This window comes from Trachurus trachurus, assembly GCF_905171665.1.
Source record: "Trachurus trachurus genome assembly, chromosome: 4".
Classification (NCBI taxonomy): domain Eukaryota; kingdom Metazoa; phylum Chordata; class Actinopteri; order Carangiformes; family Carangidae; genus Trachurus; species Trachurus trachurus.
Window position 1 is genome coordinate 33,083,999 of NC_139898.1, and position 26,275 is coordinate 33,110,273.

The 26,275-nt window shown below is 41.3% G+C and overlaps 1 protein-coding gene across 1 annotated transcript in view; it reads left to right on the top strand.

Moving 5' to 3' along the window:
- The first annotated feature begins 803 nt into the window (after nt 1-803).
- The window catches only part of wdr18 (WD repeat domain 18), a 40,108-nt gene continuing 14,636 nt past the window's right edge, over nt 804-26,275 (top strand). The window contains exons 1-7 of the mRNA XM_083970321.1: nt 804-1,038; nt 3,453-3,563; nt 3,669-3,802; nt 6,616-6,757; nt 18,333-18,476; nt 22,313-22,377; nt 24,696-24,820. Coding sequence (XP_083826447.1) covers nt 829-1,038; nt 3,453-3,563; nt 3,669-3,802; nt 6,616-6,757; nt 18,333-18,476; nt 22,313-22,377; nt 24,696-24,820 — 931 coding nt within the window. The 5' untranslated portion in view covers nt 804-828. The remainder of the gene's footprint in view (nt 1,039-3,452; nt 3,564-3,668; nt 3,803-6,615; nt 6,758-18,332; nt 18,477-22,312; nt 22,378-24,695; nt 24,821-26,275) is intronic.

Consider the following 26,275-nt stretch of genomic DNA (forward strand, 5'->3'; position numbering starts at 1 on the left):
AATACTTCTATGCTACTGTTGCAAGTGAATTTTCCACATGTGAAATCAATTAAAAAAATGTCTATTTATGTAGTTTTTTTTGTTCTTCTTTGTTCATTTTATCCCTTACTTATTTTTATTTGACTTCACAATGATTTGATAGATAGATAGATAGATAGATAGATAGATAGATAGATAGATAGATAGATAGATAGATAGATAGATAGATAGATAGATAGATAGATAGATAGATAGATAGACTTTATTAATCCCGAAGGATATTCAGGTGTCTGTCAATCTATCTATCTATCTATCTATCTATCTATCTATCTATCTATCTATCTATCTATCTATCTATCTATCTATCTATCTATCTATCTATAAAGATAAGTCAGGGATAAAATGAACAAAGAAGAACAAAAAAAAACTACATAAATAGACTATTTTTTATTGATTTCACATGTGGAAAATTCACTTGCAACAGTAGCATAGAAGTATTGGACAAGTGATTTACTGTTTGTGATCAGTCACGGCTGAAAAATCTAAAACTAAACTGTTGCATCTAGAAAAAATAAAATAAAATAAAATAATAAATACAATATGAATATTATTAACATGAAATAAAATATGAATAATGAAAAAGAATCTAAAACTTAACTGTTAATTTGAATGTAAATGAAGTTGGAGAAGAAAAACCACCTATTTATCCATCTGCGACTCCGCTCCTACATCTCCCACAATGCACCGGGAGCCAGCCGGACGTGACGTCGGGCTGCGCCGCGCGGACAGCCGGCGTGTTTCCTCGTGGTGCTGCTGTGCTGTTGTTCTGCCTGTCTGACTGAGCCGAACATGGCGGCTCCTCTGGAGGTGGTGCTGAGCAGCGACTGCGGCTCTCAGCTGTGGAACAGCACCGTGTTCGACCCCCACAGCGGCTCCAGCCTGCTGTCCTACCGGGGGGGCAACAGCTCCGCGCGCACGCTGGCGCTGCTCCGCGGGGAGTTCCTGCTGTCCGCGCAGCTCGGGAAGAACTTCATCAACGTGTGGGAGATCCAGAGGAAGGTAGGAGGGAGCACAGCTGGACACACACACCTGGACACATCTGGACACATCTGTGGACATACCTGCTGCATGCACATGACCACACTAATACAGCTTTTCTCACCTGCTAAAACACTAAACCCTGTTGTCTGAATAAGCCGGTGCATATTCTCATTTGTCCAGGTCATAGTACCGTATTTCAAAGGAGGTTAAATCGAAAGCAACTGGACTTAGTTATATTCCTGGACATTTAACTAAGTCCAGTTGCTTTCGATTTAATTTAACCTCCTTTGAAAAACCTGTTGTCTGAACCAAGTGCTCGGTTGTCTGAACCCACTGATTGAACCAGTCACTCTCTTTTGACAAAACCATCAGCACTTTTCACCTGTTTAGACACAACTCACCAACACATTTTCATTGTGATGCACCTGTGTTGCATAATGCTGAGCACAGGTGGCAAAAGTCAAACACAACTAAAGCACAGGTTTCACCGGTTGAACACAACACTTGTGTCCAATGATGTGAGGGCACATATATAAACCAGTTCAGGGTGAAGTCCTGTAGCCTGACCCAGTACAGAGAAATGATGCTGTGGCTGAGTTTTGCACTTCTCATTTCTATATTTTTGTACTTTATTTTTACGTAGGCTTACTTCATACAAGTGCTAAATGCACAAGATTTCTGTTTGTTTTTGTGCTGTAAAAGTGCTAAATGCACAGTTTTTTTGTTTTGCAACATGCATTTATGGAGGGAGAGGAGGAGGAGAGGAAGAGCAGAAGATGAGAGACGACAGGGTGAAGGAAGAGAGGATGAGGGAGGGAGGGATGAACTGGGAAGAAAAAAGAAGGAAGGAAAAGGGGATGAAATGGACGTGGGGAGGGAGGGAGGAGGGTGAAAGAAAGGGAAGGAGAGAAGTGCGAAATGCACAGGTTTTTTACAGTGAACAATAAACATTTATTTCTACAGCTTCATGTCCTGAGCGTTGTGTTTAGTGACTGCTCAGTTAGTGTTTTTAATTTTGATTGACTCGGGGCACGATTTGACAACATAGAACTGTTTTGAAGTTTGATTTTGCAAGAAGAGTCTGAGGTTTTGTGAATGTAGCTTGAAAATTGGGGTTTGTGTTCACAGTTTAGAGAAAAGGAGAGAGAGCAGCTTTAGAGAAATGTGTCTTAGCAATCGAGAAAAACTGTAATAACACTCACACACCGCTCTTTGCGCGCGTGGAGTCACAGGTGGACCTCATTCATTCAGACAAGCTGTCGTTTTAAAAACAGCACGCGACCTGCTGTTTACCTGGCGTTATTTGAATAATATGTGTAGCCTATATTGCACACATTGCTGCTCACTGTTAGTTGTTATTATTGTTATTATTAATAGCCGTTATTACTTATTAGCTACTTACGGATAAGAGTAAAGTAGCCTACAGACATGATATAAAAGCCATAATAGGTCCACAATAAATATACAATAATCACACATTTGCATATAGACCCTTTCAGAGAGTATAAACAAAGACAGGTGTCACCAAGGATACTAATTAAGGCTCCATTACATTTAGTGTACCAGAGCGTTTTCTAATGAGCCACACCTGTATTTGTTTATACTCTCTGAAAGGGTCTATACATTCTTGATCTTGACTCTGCACTCACAGCAGGGGTCACTATTGTTGAGATTACACCGTTTAGCCTACACATACACCTATACTACACAAGATGGATTGATACTCCATTGTTTATAGTTTCTATTTATTAATGTTGTTTTCTTTTGTTGCATTTAGAGATTGTAGAGAGCTGCCAGACAAATTCTCACTGTAGCCTACATGAGCAATGACAATAAAGTTATTCTATCTTCTGTTTATCTAAACCAGTGGTTCTCAAACTTTTTTACATCAAGGACCCTGAACTAACACAAATTAGATCATGGACCCACATTGGACAACATTTTGAAACAAACACCAGAAATTCACAAATTATTGTTCTGAGACTAAAGAACATTGTTGGATGTTCAAATTAGGGCCAGTGGAATTGGATTGAATATGTACGGTATCTTTGGAAACATTTTAGTGAAATTTCTGGAAAAAACGTGGTAACAATATCTCAAAAAGAAAGTTTATAAATGTCTAGAAAAAAATGGTAACATTTCTAAGAAAAAAAATAAAAAATTCTAGAAAAAGGTGATGCAATTAAAAAAAAAAGTTTAAAAATGTCAAAAAGTGGTAAAATATCTAAAAAAAAAGTTAAAAAATTCTAGATTTCTATTTTTTATTTAAGCATTTTATTTTGAAAGGGCCTGGTGGTCAGGAAGTGAAACCTGATCACACCTGAGCAAACCAATATTGATGATTGATCAGTGTGTGTGTGTGTGTGTGTGTGTGTGTGTGTGTGTGTGTGTGTGTGTGTGTGTGTGTGTGTGTGTGTGTGTGTGTGTTGCAGGACCAGCTGCAGCAGAAGATCATGTGTCCCGGTGTGGTCACGTGTCTGACGGCTTCACCCAGCGGCCACTACCTGGCGGCCGGCGTGGCCGAGGCCGTCTACCTGTGGGAGGTCAGGCTTCTTTGCCCTTTTTGATTATGGTATGTTCTGCTTAGAGGTGTCTGGTTTCCATGGCAACCTGTCGGGTCAAACTGTCTCTCTCTCTGATTGGTCCAGGTGTGCACAGGGAAGCTGCTGTCCGTCCTCAGCCGTCACTACCAGGACGTCACCTGTCTGAAGTTCACCGACGACAGCAGCCATTTTGTGTCTGGAGGCAAAGACAACCTGGCTCTGGTGTGGAGTCTGTGCAGGTAACACACACACACACCTGGACACACACACACCTGGACACACACACACCTGGGGCTTCATTTATAAACGTGTTGTTCGCACAAACCGGGGCCTAGAAGCAAACTCTGCCCCATGCGTACGCGTTGTGGTGGTGAACTGACGTCAGATTGAACGATCATGTTTTTATTTCCGCCCGTCACACAGTTAATTTCAACCCGTATCATGCGTTAAAGCCATGATTTAATTCAACAGTGTTATTTTGCTTTGGACTGAGTCATTGTTTCAGAAACATCTTCTTGGAATCAAACTAGAACTTCAAAATCAAAATTCCTTCTTTTATTTATATTTAATCACCACCGTGTCTCCGTCATGTTGTCCACTCCCGGAGCGCAGGAGGAGAAGAAGACGGAATAAAGCATTAACCAGTAATTGTTCACACAATCATTCCACTCTGTTTCCTTGTTATCAGTCCTACTTTATGCCGTTCATCACAAAAACCGACATAAAGAAAAGTGTCATGTTCATTCATTCTTCAGAATCTAACTGATTCTGCTAATTATTTTAATTAATCGATCAGTCTAATCACTCTAGTAAGTACTTTATTTATATAGCACCCTTCCCAGAGTGCTTCACAGCGTACATAAAAACCATAATACAATAAATAGCAATACGCAAATAAAAATAGAAAATACTGTGCATGTTACAAAGGAACAGCAAAGATAAAAACACAGGAGAACATCATGTGGCACTTGACCGACCCGAGGGATCAAGCCAAAACAATATTAAATGAGAGGTGAGTCACATCCCACAACACCTAACACCCAAAAGCCCTTTTAAACAAAAGAGTCTTCAGTTGACCCTTGTAACAGTCTGCCGACTGGGCAAATCTCATCTCCAGTGGGAGCACGTTCCACATCTTCGGGGCCACTGCCCCAAAGGCCCGGTCCCCCTTGGTTTTCAGACGGGTCCGAGGGACTGACAGGAGGTCCTGGTCTGCTGATCTGAGGGAACGACTGGGGGTGTGGTGATGAATGAGGTCACAGATGTATTAGATTAGATTAGATTAGATAAAACTTTATTCATCTCGAAGGAAATTATTCTGCCAGGCCGCTCCAGAGAAATAGAAAATAATGTAGCTGGGGGCTTGACCATGGAAAGCTTTGTATGTGAGCAGTAAAACCTTAAATTGAATTCTGAAGGATATTGGTAACCAGTGCAGAGCGGCGAGTATGGGAGTGATGTGACAGGACTTTTTTGACCTAGTGAGAAGTCTGGCTGCTGCGTTTTGGATGAGTTGAAGGCGGTCGATGGATGACTGATTGAGGCATCTAAATGTATAAATGCAGCGGCGAGCCCCGTGCGTAACGCTGCACCATGGAGGCAGAGGATCTTCTTTCTGGCCCATGATGGTGACGACTGGTTAATAACTCGTTTCAGATTCCCTAGAGTTGAGCTCTGGGTTGGAACTAAGGCTCTGTTTACATGACAACGCTCACGGGTGAAAATGACAGAATATTTTATGGGATGCGTCTTTCGTTTAGATTTAGACGTTTTTGGGGCTTAAAAATGCAAAATAGTGCGGGGTGGTGTTTAGCTCAGTTGGTAGAGCAGCCGCCCCATGTGTGTGCTTTCCTGCATGTCATTCCCCCCTCTCTGCCTCCCCATTTCCTGTCTCTCTCTCAACTGTGACTTTCCATTAAAGTCCCCCTCCCACGACCCTTTTTGGTCATTTTAAAACCAGCTCATTAGCAATGCACCTCTGGAGGGTGGGCGGAGACTGCGCTGCGCTGCCCAGCCACCTCCTCGTACCCCACCCCCCGCTCGCTGACAGCTGGACATTGTACAATTACAGATTCAGCGCGTTTAGCGTAAAACTACACACTGGGATTCGATCCTAGACTGGAACATAGTCCTTGCTCTCGGTGCAAGCTGCTCTACCAGGTGAGCTATACCTGTTATACCTTGACAACTTCACCGAGCTGTGAAGCCTTTCACCTCTGAGCCAGATGCAGAGCGGGGCGGGAGCTTGTAGCACTAGTGCCCTCCCCTGGAGCTGTGACACGTCAGCTCCAGTCTCCCTGAAACAGTTTGTGTCTGCTGTTGGTTCACAGCAGTTTGAAGGCAGAAAAACTCAGAAATGCAATTTTGCACTTCCTTTTCTGCTGATATTTGCTCTAACACAAGAAAGATGCCATAGGAACATGTGAAAAGCACGAAAAAACATGATTTTCACGGGAGTGGGTCTTTAAAGGCGAAAAAGGCCCAAAAAGCAAAATAGTGAAACCACCCTCCAGAGTGGAATTTTAAAAAACGCTCCACCGTCGCGTTCCCGTCTAAAAACGCAAAAGTCTGCTCCGATCTGCTCACGTTGCGTACACGTTTACGTCACAGGAAGGCGCCAGTACAGGACAATAACAACAAACATGTCGGATTCCACAAACCTTTGTGTGCACGCAGATTTCCCCCGAAAAACGCTCGTCTAAAAGTGAAATAAAAAGTGAGAACGCAACACCACTTTTGTCTTTTCTGTTCAGATCGTGTCCGTGTAAACACAGTAGCCTATGTGCTGAAGCGAGTTCAGCATTAGAGTGGATCTGGGATCTATGAAGGGAAGTTTATGTTTATTTAGATGTGCATACGCAGGGTTTTATAAATCTGTATATTTTTTGTCATATGCACGCACACTTCTAGTAACGATCCTACGCACAGTTTAATAAATGAGACTCCTGGACAGACCAACAGCTTTAATATCAAATTCAAATTATTTGAACATGAACATGTCTTCCTCATTTCTGACTCTGTGTGTGTGTGTGTGTGTGTGTGTGTGTGTCAGTGTGATCCAGCTGGATTTAAGCCACACCCCCGAGCCTCGCCACGTCCTGTCCCGCCACTCTCTGCCCGTCACCGACCTGCACTGCGGCCTGATGGGAGCTCAGGCCCGCGTCGCCACGGCGTCCTTAGACCAGACCGTCAAGGTGAGTTCAACGTTCATCACACCTGAGCTGCTGGGACGGGTGGAGTCTGTGTGTGTGTGTGTGTGTGTGTGTGTGTGTGTGTGTGTGTGTGTGAGCTCCTCCAGCACAGATTAAAAAAAAAAAAAAAAAAATCAGTTCAGACAGTGACCAGCAGAGGTCGCCGTGGTTACAGAGAATCTCATCACATCACTTCATATTATTCACCTGAACTCTGAAATGTGATCAGCCATATTGATCATAATCAATATCTGCATCTTTAAGCTTATTATTTTTATTTATTTATTTATATTAATATTATTATTATAGGACATAACATATAATTTGGCCTCTGCTCCTGGCTTTTATTTTGAAATATTTACCTTTACCTCCATGCATTGTGGGTAAAAAGAGTCAGTGAAGCTGCTGCAGATACAGACACACACACTTTAGACTTTTTTTTTCTTTAGACTTTATTTATTTGCACATATAAAATAGAACAAAACATTTACTTATCTCTCTTACTAGTAAGAAAGATACGACAAAAGAAATGTGCAGGTGAGGTCTGAAACCTGAAAGGCTTAACATGACCTCACCTTGATCTAACAAATAATTGAAGCACAGTAAAGAAATAATAATCACATACCTTGTTCAAGGTAGAGAAATAACAAAATTAAAAAGGAAACAGAAAAAGAAAAGAAAAGAAATAAAGATAAGGGAAAATGTTGATAGTACCTACACACTAGTGATGCGCGGGCCGGGTTTTTTTCCAACCCGCGGGTCCCGCATCTATGAAGTATTCTGACCCGCCCCAGCCCGCCCCGCACCACCGCATCTATTTTCACAACCCGCCCCAACCCGCCCCGCTGCTATTAAACGTCAGACAGCGGCCTTTTTTACTTTGAAAGGGCAGACAGAGGTGCTGTGTTGCCGGTAGCTTGTCAGTGTGGACTGTGGAGCTCATGAGGAGTGAGAGAGTCACAGTGCAGCGTGTAGCAGCCGCGGTGGCCGCCGCCTCTCGTCCTCCCCAGTCTCTGCTCTCTGTGAAACCAACCCTGCTCTGCTGATGCGGCCAGCCGTCGTCTCATCCGGTTCCCTCACACCTCCGCCGGGTCAGCCCGCGCATCACTAGTACACACACACAATACAGAAGTTACTGATCTCAAAGATCCTTCAAATTAAAAGCTCACGGTGACCTTTAGAGGTCAGTTTGTTTCCTGTGAACAAAACAAACACACGTGTGCGAGTCAGATAAACTGTTCAATGTTTATCTGATCAATGTGTGTGTCTGCGTGTGTGTGTTAGTGTGTGTGTGTGTGTGTGCGTGTGTGTGTGTGTGAGTCAGTCAAACAGTCGTGCAGTAGAAACACAGATGAACTCCACCACAGCTGATCGTTATTTGACCCCCCTCCCCCCCCCCCTCCCACCTCGCTGTCGAGCCGTCGTCGTGACGACCTCGGCGTCTCCGTCATGGTGATGGATGAGCTCGTTACGGCGCCGCTGGGTGGCGACGGGAGATAACGGGGCGGTTACCGTGGCGATGGGAGACAGGTGGAGCAGGTCGCGTCCTCTCGGATCAACACACACCTAACGCTAACGCTAAAGCTAATGCTAAAGCTAATGCTAAAGCTAATGCTAAAGCTAACACGGTCAGATCCGCCATCAGTCCAGTGATGATGAAGATGAAGATGATGAAGAAGAGGAGGATGAAGAAGAAAATGATGATGAAGAGGAAGAAGATGATGAAGATGAAGAAAAAGAATGATGATGATGAAGAAGAGGAGGATGATGATGAAGATGAAGAAGAACAAGAGGGATGATGAAGAAGAGGAGGATGAAGAAGAAAATGATGATGAAGAGGAAGAAGATGATGAAGATGATGAAGAAGAGAATGATGATGAAGAAGAGAATGATGATGAAGAAGAAGAGGAGGATGAAGATGATGAAGATGAAGAAGAAGATGATGAAGAAGAGGAGGAAGAGGAAAATGATTAAGATGATAGAGAAGAAAAAGATGACGATGAAAATGAAGATCATGATGATGATGATGATGATGATGAAGATGAAGAAGAAAAAGAAGTTGATGAAGAGGATGATGAAGAAGAGGAGGAGGATGAAGATGATGAAGATGAAGAAGAAGATGATGATGAAGATGAAGAAGAAGATGATGATGAAGATGAAGAAGAAAAAGAAGTTGATGAAGAGGATGATGAAGAAGAGGAGGAGGATGAGGATGATGAAGAAGAGGATGAGGATGATGATGAAGAAGAAGTTGATGAAGATGAAGAAGAAGATGATGATGAAGATGAAGAAGAAGATGATGATGAAGATGAAGAAGAGGAGGATGATGAAGATGAAGAAGAAAAAGAAGTTGATGAAGAGGAGGAGGATGAGGATGATGAAGAAGAGGAGGAGGATGAGGATGATGAAGAAGAGGAGGAGGATGATGATGAAGAGGAGGATGAGGATGATGAAGAAGAAGAAGTTGATGAAGATGAAGAAGAAGATGATGATGAAGATGAAGAAGAGGAGGTGTTGTTGTTTTTGTCTGAACCGACGGTTGCAGATAATCGATGGATCTGCTGCGGTGACGTCATCGATCAGAGTGATTGATCGTCTCCTCCTCTTCCTCTTCTTCTTCTTCTGCTCAGATCAGTTTTTAATTTCAGTAAAATCTCCGGCGGCGTAAATCACCGTCGTCTCCGTGGCGACGACACGTCTGTGACATCATAACGGATGATGGTCCGATGGGCCGGTCGTCTGCAGCGCCAGCAGCACCGGCCGGGGTCACGGGGCAGCTGGCAGCCACACACACACACACACACACACACACACACACACACACACACACACACACACACACACACACACACACACACACACACACACACACACACACACACACACACACACACACACACACACCTCCAGTCGGGACCAATTGGCTCTGTTCAGGTCGCGTTTTTACACTGCAAAAACTCAAACTCTTTCCAAGAATATTTGTCTCATTTCTAGTCAAAACTAATCTCTTTTCACAAAATAAGACTCATCACCTAAAAATGTACTTGTTTTTAGATAATTTTCACCTGTTTCAAACAAATATTCACTTGAATAAGTAGAAAAATCTGCCATCTATCTATCTTTCCTTTTTTCTCTTCCTTCTTTCCTCCCTTCTTTCCCTTCAAATCTGTTCCCTCCCTCCATCTTTCTTTCCTTATTCCCTCCCTCCCTTCCTTCCTTCTTCCTTCCCTTTGACCCAATCTGTTCCCTCCCTCCATCTATCTATCTTCCTTCCTTTTTCCCTTCCTTCTTTCCTCCCTTCTTTCCCTTCTTCCTCCCTTCTTCCTTCCTAGAACAAATCTGTTCCCTCCCTCCATCTATCTTTCCTTCCTTTTCCCCTTCCTTCTTTCCCTTTGTCCTTCCTTCCTTCCTTCCTTCCTTCCTTCCTTCTTTCCCTTCGTCCTTCTTGCCTTCTTTCCTTCAGGTCGCGCTTTGTTTTTACACTGCAAAAACTCAAAATCTTTCCAAGAATATTTGTCCTTTTTCTTGTCAAAATGTCTCATTTCTAGTCAAAACTTTCCAGTCTCTTTCCACTTAAAATAAGACTCATCACCTAAAAATGTACTTGTTTTTAGATCATTTTCACTTGTTACAAACAAATTTTCACTTGAAATAAGTAGAAAAATCTGCCAGTGAAAGCAAGTTTTTTGTGCTTGTAATAAGAAAGAAAAACTTGCTCCACTATCAGATTTTTCTACTTATTTCAAGTGAAAATCTGCTTGAAAGAAGGAAAAACTGTCTAGAAACAAGCTACTTTTTATGTGATGAGTCTTATTTTAAGTAGAATGAGATTTGTTTTGACTAGAAATGAGACAAATATTCTTGGTAAGATTTTGAGTTTTTGCAGTGTGAATAAACAGTCGGTGCTGCAGCTCATCGGGCGATCGATCGGACAAACACACACTCCTCCTCCTCTCTCTTTCTGAATTCAGGTTTCCCACGTGTCCTGGAAAACCTGGAAAACCTGGAAAATGGTTGACCAATTTTGGAAAATGAGTCAAATGTCCTGGAAAAGCTTGAGTTGTCGTTGAAAATGATTTATCTCCAGGGCTGGAAAGAGTACCAAAAAAGGGTAACTGTCATAAACATCAGTGAATACTTATGACAGCTGTGGTTAAGTGTCATTCGGTAAGTTATGTCACTTTTGATGCAAAGTTGACATTATTTGAGATGTTCCTTGTTATGAGAACTTGACATAACTTTTAAAGTTTGGCCATTAGGTCTGCTATGACAGTTTAAATTGTCTTTATGTCAAGTTGTCAGAACAAAAACATCTCAAACAATGTCAACTTTGCATTAAAAGTGACATAACTTACCGAATGACACTTAACTACAGCTGTCATAAGTATTCATTGATGGTTATGACAGCTGTTATGTCAAACTTATGAATACCTATTCAAGTAAAGTGTTACCCAAAAAAGCTACTCAATTACAGATACTTCCTGTTCCGGGTGAGAGGGAGACACACCTCGCGGCGTGCTCCAAACAAATTGAGACAACAAATTAAGATAAATTGAGAAAGCAAAACTAAATTGACGTCTAACTAAGCGCCAAGCATGACGGACAACAGTAGAGAACTCAGGAGCGCAAAAACTTCTGAGACGTCGGTCATGGAAGAGTTGAAAAAACTCAATGAGAAAATGGAGGAGACGCGTTGCTCCTTGGAGAAAACATTCAGAGACCGAATAGAGAAGAACAATCATCTCTGGAAAAACAGCTGGATGGCAGAATCAACAGCATGCGGGACTCGATGGTTGGTAAAATCAACAATATGCGAGACTCAATGGTTGAACTGATTACGCAAAATCAAGCGGACATGAAAGCAGAGTTGCAAAGGAAGCACTCGGAAATTCTGGCCAACGTGGATACGGAAATAGGACATGTGACAGCGAGAATCGACAGAATGGAAACCAACTTCAACAAGAAAGTTAAACGGGCCGAGTTTGACCCTGATGTTTCCATCATTATCTCGGGCCTCCCCTTTGAAGACGGCGAGGACTTGATGCGGCGAGCGAGACGGCTGCTGGCAGAGGGACTGAAATGCGACCCGGTACCGACAGCCGTGGCTGTGCAGCGCCTAGCACCGAGAGGACGGGGCCCGGGGCTGATAAAGGTGGAACTGAACACAACAAAGGAGAAGGTGACAGTGCTGAGGCAAAAGAAGGAGCTGAAGCATAGTGAGATGTTCCGCGGGGTCTATATTAGATCCGCTAAATCACACACGGAGCGCCTGATCGATCTCAACTTCAAAACCATCCTGGGAGAGATGCCTTCTGGAAAAGACTTCTTCATTACAGGGAACGGCCGACTGGTGAGACGGGATTCGGAACGTGTTGCAGCGGGCGGAGGACACAGCGGCAGGCACCGAGAGGAGGAGAGAGGAGAGGACTGAGCTGCATCCACAACTACACAGGTTGACTTAAATCTATCTTTAATTCACTGGAATGTCAACGGATGGACTGAAAACAACTGTGAGTTGAGAACTGTGATTTTAAATCACCTAAAACCAGATGTAATCTCACTGAATGAAACACATCTGATTGGAGAGGGTTCTATTGACATTGAGGGGTACATCTGGTATGGTAACAACAGAGAGAAGCATGTTAAAGCACCCAAGGGCTCAGGGGGCGTAGGTATTTGTGTCAAGTGTGACTTACTAACTCTCTATGAAATAAAAGTAATAAGTAAAGATGTGGACGGAATCCTTGGACTACAGTTTAGTAGTTTGTCTTCACAATATTGTTTTATTATTTTCTCATGTTACCTCCCACCTGAGACATCTACATGGGGAAGAGATGCATCCAGCTTTTTTGGTTATTTATTGAGTTTGATTTATTTATATTCAGTTGTGGATGCTATATATCTATGTGGAGATGTAAACAGTAGGGTGGGTAATTTAGAAGATTATGTTATGGAAATAGATGAGGTACCAAGGAGAGCCGCCCTAGAAGAGGTGGTAAATAAACATGGAGAAGCATTTATAGAATTTCTTAAAGATTCTAAAATGTGTCTCGTAAATGGGAGAATATGTCCACTTAATGATAACTATACCTCGGTATCTAGAAGGGGTAAGGCAGTTGTAGATTATATAGCAACTTCTTATGAATGTTTGAGAACATGCAACATGTTTGAAGTGATAACAGCGAACCAAATGGTAGAAGTAATAGGTTGTATGGACCTTGTGGGAGAACGTAGTAAATTGCCTGACCACTCTCTGTTAAAATTGAATTTCACTGTTGGGGAAGGGATTAGGTTAGATGTAGAGAGGGGGAGTGATCAACCAAAACAATGTAAAAGAGGGATAAGCAGAAAATTACCAAATGATTTTTTTTGTTCTGATAAGAGTCACAGGGAGCTGATGGCTCTGGCAGATAAGCAGAACTTATGTTTTGAAACACAAGAATTATTAGATGGATGGTATGAAGATTTTTGTCAGTTGGTGTATGATGAAATGGGAAAACACTCACAGAACAAGCATTATAATAAGAGAACAGAGAGAAAATATAAAATCAGCAAACCTTATTGGAACAAGGAGTTACAGGACTTATGGTATTCTATGCATAACTCAGAAAAGTTGTTTTTAAGATGTAAAGGAGCCAGAGGAGACAAGCAGCAACTTCTAGAGAAATTCAGACAATGTCAGCATGTATTTGATAAGAGGTTACGGTTGTATAAAAGGAGATATCAAAGAGGACAACTACTATATCTGGAGGAAATTCAATCATCCAATCCACAGCGTTTTTGGAGCGAAATAAATAAATTAGGGCCAAAACGTAAAAAATGTATCCCAATGGAAATATGGGGTGAAGGAGATCATTTAATTAGAGAGACAACACAAGTGTTGGTTAAATGGGAGAAGGATTTTGCTAGTTTATTTGAAAATGACGCGGAAGGATTTGATGAAGGATTCCTACAAGATATGTGTTTATTAAAAGGTAGTCTGGAAAAAGACATGCTAGAAGTTAATTTTCAAAGTAATAGTGAGCTTAATGTGGAGATTGATATGGGGGAAGTGGGGAAGGCTATTGATAAGGCAAAGGCAGGCAAAGCTACAGGTATAGATGATTTACCAAATGAATTGTTGAAATCACCTAAGTTAGCTCAAATTTTGTTTAATTTATTTTATCACTGTTTTGAACATAGCATAATACCATCAGTTTGGCTTAAGTCCATCATAAGCCCCATACCAAAATCACAGAAAACAGACCCCAGAGTCCCACTTAATTATAGGGGGATTAGTCTAATGAGCACAGTCTATACATTATATTCATCTTTACTCAATGAGAGATTGATGGAATATTTGGAAAGAGAACAATTATTGGTAGAGGAGCAGAATGGGTTCCGTAAAGCCAGAGCTTGTATTGATCATATTTATATAGTATGTACTATTGTAAGGAATAGACTTAAGGAAAACAAATCAACATATGCATGTTTCATTGACTTTCAGAAAGCCTTTGATTTCATCAACAGAGACCTCCTTGCATATAGACTGGCTGAAATAGGGATAGATGGGAAGTTCTATCAGGCCATTTGCTCTCTCTATAGTGCACCCCAGGCCTGTGTGAAGGTAAACAACACCTATACCAACTGGTTCCCCACACTATTAGGAGTCAAGCAAGGAGATGCACTGTCTCCTACTTTATTTGCTGTGTACATTAACGATCTAGCCAAGCAAATCAAACATCTGCATTGTGGAGTAAAATGTGGAGGAGAGGAAGTTAGTATTTTATTATATGCGGATGACATTATTTTGATGGCAGAAACAGAGGTTGATTTACAAAGAATGTTGACATGTGCAAGCGATTGGTGTAAAAAGTGGAGACTCTTGATAAATGAAAAGAAAACAGAAATTATGCATTTTAAGAACCCTGTTAAGCAAACAAGTGATTTCCAATTTCATTTTGGAGAGTCAAAATTGAATTATTCAAGAAGCTACAAATATTTGGGTCTCTATTTGGATGAACATATGACTTTCATGAAGGGATCATCGCTACTGGCTGAGTCAGCAAATCGGGCACTAGGGGGTGTTATAGCTAAAATAAAGACTCTGAGGGATGTTGGGTACTCCACCTACTCCAAATTATATCAGAGTTGTGTGTGTCCAGTGTTAGATTATGTAGTAGGAGTATGGGGATTCAAACAGTACCCTAAATGTGAGGCTGTGCAAAACAGAGCCATGCGGTATTTTCTTGGCGTACATAAATTCACACCAACACTAGCCGTTATGGGAGATATGGGCTGGGAACCCAATGAGGTACGGTGGAGTGTATATATGGTGCGTTTATGGAATAGGATACTAGGATTAAATCGTAACAGGATTGCAAGAAAAATCTTTGAGTGGGACACTCTGACCAATGGGGCTTGGGATAGGGACATATATGACATCTTGCTGAGAGCTGGATATGAAGACCATTATTATAACAAAGAGAAAGTTGAGATTAACGTATTAAAAGAAATTATTTTTCAACAAAGTAAAGATAGATGGGCATTAGATACTTGGGGTAAACCAAAGCTGCGTACTTACTGTGAAATAAAACAGGTATTTGGCCCAGAAAACTATGTTTTGTATAATTTGTCTAAAAAGAAAAGATCCCTGTGTGCTCAATTGAGAGCTGGTATTCTTGGTCTTCATATCGAGACAGGCAGATATGTTGGCACAGCAGAAGATGATAGAATTTGTAACTTATGTGACATCCAAGAGGTGGAGAATGAAATGCATTTTGTGTTCTACTGTCCTTTCTATGACTCTATAAGACAAAAATTATTTAGTAAAGTAGATCCAAATAATGAATTTGTGTGGTTGGACGATGCTGAGAAGCTAAAACTTCTTTTTTATTTGAATATTTTTGCATTTTCTTTATTTCTTGAAAAGGCTTGGGCAATGAGACGAAGAGCGATATATTGTTGAGTACTGAAAGTAATCTGAAATTGTTTATTTATGTCACACCTGTGTGGCAAGTAACACCAACAGGAAGGACTGTCTAGTTTTTGTTTTTTTGTATTTGTTATTGTGTCTTGTAATCCCATATGGGATGGGCCACAGTGGTGGCATGACACGAAAATAAAATATTCATTCATTCATTCATTCATACAGTAACGAGAGTAACATCATGACATCAACTTCCACGGCTCAGCTGGACTTTTTCAGACCCTGCTGAGGATTTCAAAATAACATGTTTGTGCTGTTCTATGATACATTTGTCATAATTTCTAAGCGTTAAAGAGATTATGGTGGTGTAACCTACTCTACTGTTAAATCTGCAGCCTGCACATTAACAGTGTAGTAGTAGTACATGAAATAGAATAGAAATCATGTTCATCTGCATAATGCAGCTAAACAGAATTAAATTTGATGTGATTATTGCAGCACAACAAAAACTTTTATTTTGTAGGAAAAAGAGGCAGAATAGTGTGTGTGTGTGTGTGGATGCATGTTATCCACCTTTTTCCAAATGTCAAAAACGTGTGCCGGTTTTGCCCTTCCGGTGGAATTTTATGTTTACGTTTCCATGGCTTCAGTAGTAGTAGTTTTTTTTTTTTCACTGAAAATCTGTAAAACGCATGGATCATCACATCAGCTTTTAACAAATGGATATCACACATGCGTTTACCGCAACTATGACAACGACTGAAAACCATGGAAATGCAACCGGAAATGCAAAACCGGCTTCCAGTTTTGACCATAGATGACGATCGGAAACTTGTGCATTCAGTTAACATGTCAAGGACAGTGTGCATTGAAAGTGAAGCCTTAATATTATAATAATAATAAATACTTTATTTGAGCAGGGACAGTGCATATTAATGAACATTGGTATAAAATACTGTAGTAAATATGCCGGATTGTAGCCGAGCCGCTAATTTACATCCTTAGTCCCTAATAGATCAATAAAATACAACTAACAGTAGCCTACACCACGGCCTTTGCTTCATTAATTTGCACTCTAACTAGGGATGCAAATTATCGAGTAATTCATTAATCGATAGTTGATAGACCTTATCGATCGATGATCGATTAATTGATAAGCGGCGATTTTCCTGAGAACCTAAATTTTAGGGGAAAATTTAAGATCAACATTCCTTATGGACTTACACTAGTATTTGTTAGTTTATTTTAAGAGCACAGCACAATGAAAATGTTTAAGTAGCACGTTATTGGGACATAGAGCTCTGAGGTTGAAGTCCTTTCATAATGAGATGAGATGAGAGACACCGCTGCGTTTCCATTACAGATTTTTGCAAAATAAAAGCGATATTTCTGAAACTTCGAAAAAGTGCAATTGCCATTTGCGGGTGTTTCCATTGAAAGGTATTTTGCTAATGAGCCGTAATGCGTCTTGCGTTTCTATGGTGACGGCACAGCGATCTCAGCTGCCGACAGCTGTTGCTGTTATTGTTTTTAACATTGACAAAAACAGCGCTTGATTGCTGAAAGGCAAAGCCCGTGTGGCGCTGCAGCGGCCACAGGTAAGGGCGCACTCACACGGGCCAGTTGTTCTGTACCGCGCTGAAGCTCTAATGCCCCCTCCTCTGTCCCTCGCTGGCCCGCACTCACACCACCTCCAACCCAAGCTGCTCAAGCACGGTTTCCTCCGTTGATACAGAGGGACTATTTGTTTACCAACACGGCGGATGTGCGCTTTAACCTGACTGCAGAAAGAACGGAGCCTTTTAACACCAGCGGTGATGAGGCGCTGACAACAATATAGGTGGTTGTGTCCACACACCCGTACAGGTTTATGTGACCTAAGGTGACATGTCGGCGCAGGAGGGAGTGGGAGTGTGGATGCGAGCCAGTCTCCTTCAACCATGCACGGAAAAGGGGAATGATAGGAAAGGGTTTTCTAATTTAATGAGAAACAATGCCCAGGTCAGCAATGCATGACAATAAATATGTGGTTAATTTGTCCCCTCAAGTTACATAAACCAACACAGCGTGGACACACGCGCTGTTCTCCGCGGCTCCGCAACGAGCGCTTTTTTTTTCTTTTTCTTTTTTTTTTAAATTAAGCTCCGGTAGCGACCGGCTAAACTATGGAAGGATACTGTAAACCAGCGCGGATCCGGTGTGTTTATCAAAGCTTGGTCGCCGTGCTGAGGCACCGTGGGTTTGAGCTGCGTTCAGGCTGCATTACAACTCCTCAGGCAGCTCCGTGTCGGCGGCTTTTTGACTCGTTACTCACTGGTCGTCTGTGTGTTAGCGATGGTGCAGCCTGAGTCCCGTAAAGCTACAACAGGTGTTGTTGTCTCTTTTCACCTCCTCTCCCTCTCTCCCTTGTGTGCTGCAGTGCGCTGCACACGTTTACACAGAGATCCGCTACATTACGTCGGCTTTGCTTGTTTACATTTCACAGTAAAACTCCCATTGAAAAGGAACAATTAATTGCAAGTAATTTAATTTAATCGATTAAATTCTTATCGACAATTTATCGATAGTCGATTAATTGTTTGCATCCCTAACTCTAACATTAGGTGTCCAACCTCAAGACCCTTACACACCGACACCGTGATGAATAAAGAGTCTGTGTTCTGTGTCCAGGTGTGGGAGCTGTCCTCAGGCGAGCTGCTCCTCTCCGTCCTGTTTGACGTGGAGATCATGTCGGTGACCTTTGACCCCTGCGAGTACTTCCTGTTCTGTGGAGGAAGCGACGGGAACATCTTCCAGGTGTCTCTGTGCAGCCAGGTGAGTCTCACACACACACACACACACACACACACACACACACCGTCGATCCTGGTTGTTACTCTACAGATCAGTGAGTGTGTGTGTGTGATATTGATCGATTATTGACGTTGCTATTAGAGGAGAGTTGGTGGTGATCAGTGTCTCCACTCATCCGTCTCCGTCTCTTCCTCTTCTTCCTCCTCTGTGACTCAGACACTGTTGTTTCTTTTCACAGCAGATTTACATTTTAAAGCTTCACTGAGTTAATCCCCAAACAAACCACAGAGCTCGTCTACACACACACACACACACACACACACACGCATACACACACACGCACAAACTCCTCTGTGGTTTAAACCTCTGTTCTGTGAACTGAGGCTTCTCCGACTACGTCTCATTGAACCTGAACCAGAACTGATCCGGTCTCTGGTCTCGGCTCTTCACAAACTGTAAAATTGAAGACCTGAGTCCCAAACGCATCATTATTATTATCATTATTATAATTATTATGGTTATTATTATTATTATTATAATTACAAAGTTCCAGCTTTACGGAGGATCAGTGTGACTGCGACTTGACAGATTAAAATATCAGTACAGTAAAAAAGTGTTTGTGTATGTACGAAGAATTTAAATCTATTCCTTTATTTGTGCCCGTCACATCACGGAGTGGAATATCTTATCTTAGCGTGTTTAATATTTCATCATATGTTGCCATGGTGACGGCGGTTCTGTGTCGTGGTTGAGCCTCTGACCGACGGTGACACAGAAAGTAGATTGATCCCCCGAGAGAGGAATTCAAGCATCCAGCAGCAGCAACAAGACGTCAAATTAGAAATATAAAGACATATGGAGGTGTTATTGTTACTCTATTATTTGCAAATGTGTAAAAAAAGAAAAGAAAATCTGTATATATTTATATATCTTTTTACACATTTACAGATTTATGCACAGTTACAGATCAGTGTGCATTTGTAGATTTGTCTTCACTTGCAAATCTGAATACAGATATAAGAAATTGTATTTGTTTTTACACATTTACAAATCTGATTATTACTCAACACACAGATTCTCAATACACATTTGCAGATTGTTTTACACATTTACAAATCTGATGATTACGCACGCACAGATTGAGCGACGGTGACACAGAAAGTAGATTGATCCCGAGAGGAATTCAAGCATCCAGTAGCAGCAACAAGACGTCAAATTAGAAATATAAAGACATATGGAGGTGTTATTGTTACTCTATTATTCGCAAATGTGAATTCACAATCAGTGTATGTGCATAATCAGATTTGTAAACGTGTAAAAAAAAATTACATTACATTTACAGATTTCTGCACACTTACAGATCTGTGTGCATTTGTAGATTTGTCTTCACTTGCAAATCTGAATACGCATATAAGAAATTTTATTAGTTTACACATTTACAAATGTGATTACACATGCACATTTGCAAATAATAAAGTAGCAACAATACCTCAATTTAAAACAAACAAAAAAAACATGCAATATCATACAAGCTCACATTTGAACACCCTATGAGCAGTAAGATAAAGAGATATACACTATATACATCCAAATGTTATATGATACTGAAGAAAGAATAAATAGAAAAGACAATTGAAATGTGCAAATGTGCAAATATAAATGTGTTATTATTATGGATCCAGTGTCGTAGCTGAGCGGTGTTGTGAGTTTTTCTAAAAATAGACTTTTGGAGGAAAAAAAAATTACAGTATCCTAATAAATCACAATTAGTTGACTAGTTTCTAAACGTAAACCTGGATCTAATGTTGAGACCAGAGCAGATGTGATTACACATGCACATTTGCAAATAATAAAGTAACAACAATACCTCAATTTAAAACAAACAAAAAAAACATGCAATATAACACAAGCTCACATTTGAACACCCTGTGAGCAGTAAGATAAAGAGATATACACTATACATCCAAATGTTATGTATATATAAGATACTAAAGAAAGAATACATAGAAAAGACAATTGACCCTTTGTTGGCCTTCTGATTGGTTGCTGATCCACCAATCAGAGCGCTCCTCCCCATGTCACGTGTTGCGCAACATTCTAAGGTTGGACAACCCTGGAATGAAACCCTATGAAACAAGATAGGTAGACAGCAAGTTTTTCGGCAAAAACTACTTTATAATTTTTCAATATAGTTAAAATGTGCCTGGGGTTCCTGCAGTAGCAACTCACGATATCTGGAACGTATTCATGGAGTCATTTTTATCCCATTCCCCAAACCTAAGACATCAATAAACATGTAGGCTACTGTATACATATTACTTTAACCTTCTGTTATGTATTTAGTTGAGCTTAATAATAGGGTTTGGGGGTGGTCCACTAGGGGGAGCTGTAGGCATAGGTCAGGGGTTAATTGCATAGGTTTGTTTGTTGTTGTGTGCAGTCCTCATGAGAAGTGAGCCGTTTTCCCTGGCTGTACTGAAGTGCTAAGCTCATTCATTCTCCAGTCCACTCTAGGTCGTGTTCATAGACAGAGAAGATCTAATACCTTCAAAGTTATCTAGCAAACGTAACATTACCGCTACTAATGTCTTTTGAACTTTGTGAAGTTTTACGAGGAGAAACGGGAGATCGGCGGAGATTAGCTTGTAGCTAACGTTAGCTAGCGTCGTTAGCTACTAGCTAGTGAGTGACCAAAACAATGATTTTCCCCCATTTTTCGGAAAAGTCAGGTAATGCCCGTTCAACCGCTATTGAGCCACGTCTGTCCTCTATCATGGACACTATTTTTCTGATGTATAAGTTAATTCAAATTTTCCTTACAAGCAATTTAAATCTGCCTAATTTTCAATGGTTTCCAATGGGAGTTAACCCTTCCGTGACCATTGTTTGTCCAACCTAGCAACAGTAACCGTGGGGGGCGGGGCCTTGACAAAGGGTCAATTGAAATGTGCAAATGTGCAAATCTAAATGTGCAAAAGTTTTGTGTTATTATTATGGATCCCGTGTCGTAGCTGAGCGGTGCTGTGAGTTTTTCTAAAAATAGACTTTTGGAGAAAAAAAAATGCAATACACATCCCTGTTTACAGTATCCTAATAAATCACAATGTATCATATTCACAGGGATGCAAACAGTGCGCCGAAAAGCGAAACTCGCTTTTTTCATGACCAATTAGGTGACTACTGGGGTCAGTAAAATGTTTTTCTAACAGGCTGACAGTGACAATCACGTGAAACTGAGGCGATTTGCCTCTGATTATACTGATAACAGCCGACCTCCAATGTAGATGCGTGACATGTGCGCTCGTTTCCCAAAGCGCTGCGTAGCCGCGTGCATTCGGTGCGACGGTGACGCCGTTTTTTTTCCCCCCCGTGCATGTCCGTGGAGCTGTGTGTCGCGGACATGCACGGTTCCCTACGTTGAAGACCTAAAATTCAATGAAGACCTAAAATTCAGTATCTCCAAAATTGAAATATTGCAAAGGATCTTTTTTTTTTTAAGCATTTTTAATATAGAAATGTTGGCCTTCTGAAAACTATGTCCATCTATAATCAATCAATCAATCAATACTTGGTTGGGGCTGAACTACTGGAAATGGACTTTTCCATGATATTGTAATGTAATCATTTGTTAATGGTGATGTCTAATGTGATACAGGTCAAATCCAGAACCAGCGAGGTCTTGAGACCAGAGCAGATCATCAGTTATTGATCAGCTCAGATACTCAGAGTCAGTAGAAACTTTAAACGGCAGAAGAACAAGAAGTGCAGCTGCTGCCTCTGTCTCTGTCTCTGTCTCTGTCTCTGTGTGTGCTGTCGATAAAGATGAACCGGTTCAACCAGTTTTGTTTCCTCTGCAGACTCTCAGTCGGGACAAGTCCTTCCAGTCCGACAACGACGGGAACCAGGTCTTCAAGGGACACAGGTGAAACAAGTCACACAAGTTACACACAGGGTTCTTACGGATCCTTAAAAAGTCTTAAAAGGCATTGAATTCATTAATCTAAAAACAAGGCCTTAATTGGCATTAAAATGTCTTAAATCAATTTTTTAAAGGTCTTAAAAATGTTAACACATAGTAAGTGGTATTTTATGGTTGTAATTAGTCTCAAATCTCAAAATAATTGGTAACATTACGACATAGAGAAGTTAGTGGCGGCCGTCAACGCTAAATCTCTCACCACCACCAGCTCCCGAGTCAGTGTTTTTTTCTTTTTCTGGACTTTTTATGCATTTATTTTGAAAGGACAGCTGGAAAGAGACACAATCCAATGTTCATGTAGCAGTCACTTTACCTTGGAAGTGGGTAAAATTGTCCCTAACCCTATGTAATATATATTTTATTTTTCTGCATTTGTGTTTATTATGAAGTCGGTCTTAAATTTCATTTCAAGTGGCTTTTAAAAAAGTCTTAAAAAGTCTTACATTTAACTTGACTTAAGCTGTAGGAACCCTGTACACAACATTCAGTTCAAACATGTGAAAGCAGTTTGTTTCCTTCTTGTTCATTAAGCGGCCTCCTCCTCTGAGCAGAGCCGCGAGGATCTTCTCTTGGCTCTGCAGCCGGTTTCTGGGTCACATGGTGGCTTCAGAGACAAAAGACCTTCCTCCTCACTCTGACTGGCACAGGCTGAAATAAACAGCAGACAAATGTGTTGAGCCACTGAGGGAGGAAATCAACAGTGTGTTTGGAAAGAGTGAAAATCCAGATATTCCAGAGGCTGCAGCAGAAAAGACTTTGTCTGCACAGTGCTGCAAGTTATTCTCCCCTTTAGTGTTGAGTTTAGTGTTTATTATTTATTATTTGTCTTTTACACTCTTTATATTAAAGCCCCAGTGTGTAACTTATTTGGCTTTTTATTAGCAAAAATCAAATCTGTCTTTCATAAATCCGTATTTCACTGAAGGTGAATCACAGCTGCATCCAAATGAAAGCTTTCTGGTTCCTTAGAATGAGTTGTTACAAGTCGTTACAAATACATAAGTGGGCGACGCACCGAACCGAGGCGGCCATGTTGCATCGTGACCGTAGGTAACCACGGAAACGGCCTGTTAAAACTGTCACCACTGTGTAGTGTGAGGAAGGACGGAGGCACTGGTGTTGCATTCAGGTGCAGTCAGGCAGACGGCCGCCGGCAAACCAACCGGATGTCATTTTACTCCAACTTATTCTTGAAATTTTACCACTTTTTTTAATTTATTTTTTATTTTTTTCCTTTTTTTTATTAGAAATGTAACCACTAGATTTTTCTTTAAACTTTTTTTGAGAAATTTTACCACTATTTTCTAGAAAATATTTTACTTTTTTAAAATAGAAATATAACCACTTTTTCTTCAACCTGTTTCTGAGAAATTTTACCAGTTTCTCCTAGAAATTCTAAAAACTTTTCGAAAATTTTACCACTTTTTTGAGAAAATATTTTACTTAAATTTTTTTTTTTTTTTTTAGAAATCTTACCACTTTTTCCTAGAATTTCTTTTAAAACTTTTTTTTTCATTTTTTTTTAAAATTTTATCACTTTTTTTCTAAAAGTCTTATTTGCTGAATTTTCTCAACAACATTTCCACAAATTCACGCCATTGGCCCTAATCTGAACATATACGTTAACTAAAAAAGTAAAGTAACGTTCTTCAGTCTCAGAACAAATATTTGCGTGGTGGTGTCGCCATGGAGACGAGAACTGGGACACCGGGTCGGAGGCTCTGATCTTACAAGGTTGGTTTTCAGCCAAGAGAGGCTCGATTCTCCCTGGAACTAGTTACTAGTCACTGGTTTAACCAGAACTAGAGACAAGGGACACATGGAGCTGAGTTAAGGTGGAAATCCTAAAGAGTTAAGGTGGAAATCCTGAAGAGCTGAACGCCTCCTGTGGAAAGGCAGTGTTACAGAGACAATGGGGACTCAGGATTAGGGAATTAGGGATGTTCGCTTCTCATTTCCAAGAGAGCAGAACAAAAAGAGTCAGACTGGGTCGCTGCGAGATCTGCAGTGAAGCATCATGGGACAGAGCTCCTACGTTATTACGAAGAGTGGAAACACTTTGAGGTCATTAACAAACTGTGGCTACAGTCCAGGTAGTTAAAAGGCAACAGTGTGTCCAGTGGGTTTTCCCAGCTCAGCTCGGCTGCAGCAGCCTCTGCAGGGCTGTAGGGCTGTGTTTTTGTGGTGTTGTGGTGTTGTGGGTCTTTCTCCAGAGGGTTGTAGGTGTTGGTCGATGATCTGAAGTGTGTGTTTCTCCTCAGGAACCTGGTGACGTGTCTCTCCGTGTCCATGGACGGGACTCTGCTGGCCTCTGGGTCTCACGATGAGACGGTTCGACTCTGGGACATCCAGAGTAAACAGAGCATCCGCTGCCTCACACACAAAGGTAAGTCAGATCGTCCTGAAAAGTCCTGATCAAACAGCTGGAGCGGAGACTCTTAAAGTCCCCCTCCCGCGACCCTTTTTGGTTATTTTAAATCCAGCAGCTCATTAGCAATGCACCTCTGGAGGGTGGGCGGAGACTACGCTGCCCCGCCCAGCCACCCCCTCCCCGCTCGCTGACATTGTACAATGACCGATTCAGCGCGTTTAGCGTAAAACTGCACACTGGGATTCGATCCCAGACTGGAGTATAGTCCTTGCTCATTTTGCTGTCTGCCATTTGGTTCACAGCAATTTGAAGGCAGAAAAACTCAGAAATGCAATTTTGCACTTCCTTTTCTGCTGATATGTCCTCTAACACAAGAAAAATGCCACAGGAACATGTGAAAAGCACGAAAAACACGATTTTCATGGGAGGGGGTCTTTAAACCTCCTGTTGTCCTTCATCTGTTCCCTTCCTCCATCCTTCCTTCTTTCCTTCCTTTCTCCCTTCCTTCTTTCCACAATCTTTTTTCCCTTCCTTCCTTCCTTCCTTCCTTCCTTCCTTCCTTCCTTCCTTCCTTCCTTCCTTCCTTCCTTCCTTCCTTCCTTCATCCTTACTTCTTCTTCCTTCCTCTTTTGATCCAATTGACCCTCCATCTTTGTTTCCTTCCCTTTTCTCTTCCTTCTTTCCCTTCTTCCTTCCTTCCTTCCTTCTTCCTTCCTAGAATGAATCTGTTCCCTTCCTCCATCTTTGTTTCCTTCCTTTTTCCCTCCCTTCTTTCCCTTCATCCTTCCTTCCTTCCTTCCTTGACCCAGGTGGACAACAGGAGGGTTAAATAGGGCTGACTGATTAATCTTATTTTCATCGTCATTGCGATGTCAAAATGCACAACAAACACAACACATGTTTCCTGAAATGTAAAGAATATGTTTTATTACCAGACACCGTTCCTTCACACTCGTACAACTCACACACCTCGAACCTGTAACCTGAGCTACACCTCTATACGCAACATAACAACAACAGCAGTTGACTATACAGTGTATTTAACTGTTTTCAGAAATACACAGGAACTGAATAGTTAATATGCAGCAACCTTAATATTTGATTATTTATCTCAGGCATATACCCTGAACCCTGGTACTCAAGGTTCTGGTTTTATCTAAAACCAACGAGCGTCCAACCGCCTCCACTCGGCTCAGTCGTAGCTCTCCAACTACTTCACAATAAGAGCCCTAGAGCTTCCTCACAGAGAGCCAACCCACTACCTCAGCAAAATCTTCTTTTTTTTTATTGAAGTTCTCTCAGTATAACAAAAGTGCAGCGCTAAATGGTCGTTACAGAGATACAGTACACCAGGAAAATCTGTCGAACTATCAAAATAAAAGCCCTCGAGCTTCTTCACAAGTCCCTGTAGTGCTTCAAATTTAAAGCCCTCTATCTGCACCAGTAGAAAAAAAAACTTCTTGTAGTTTG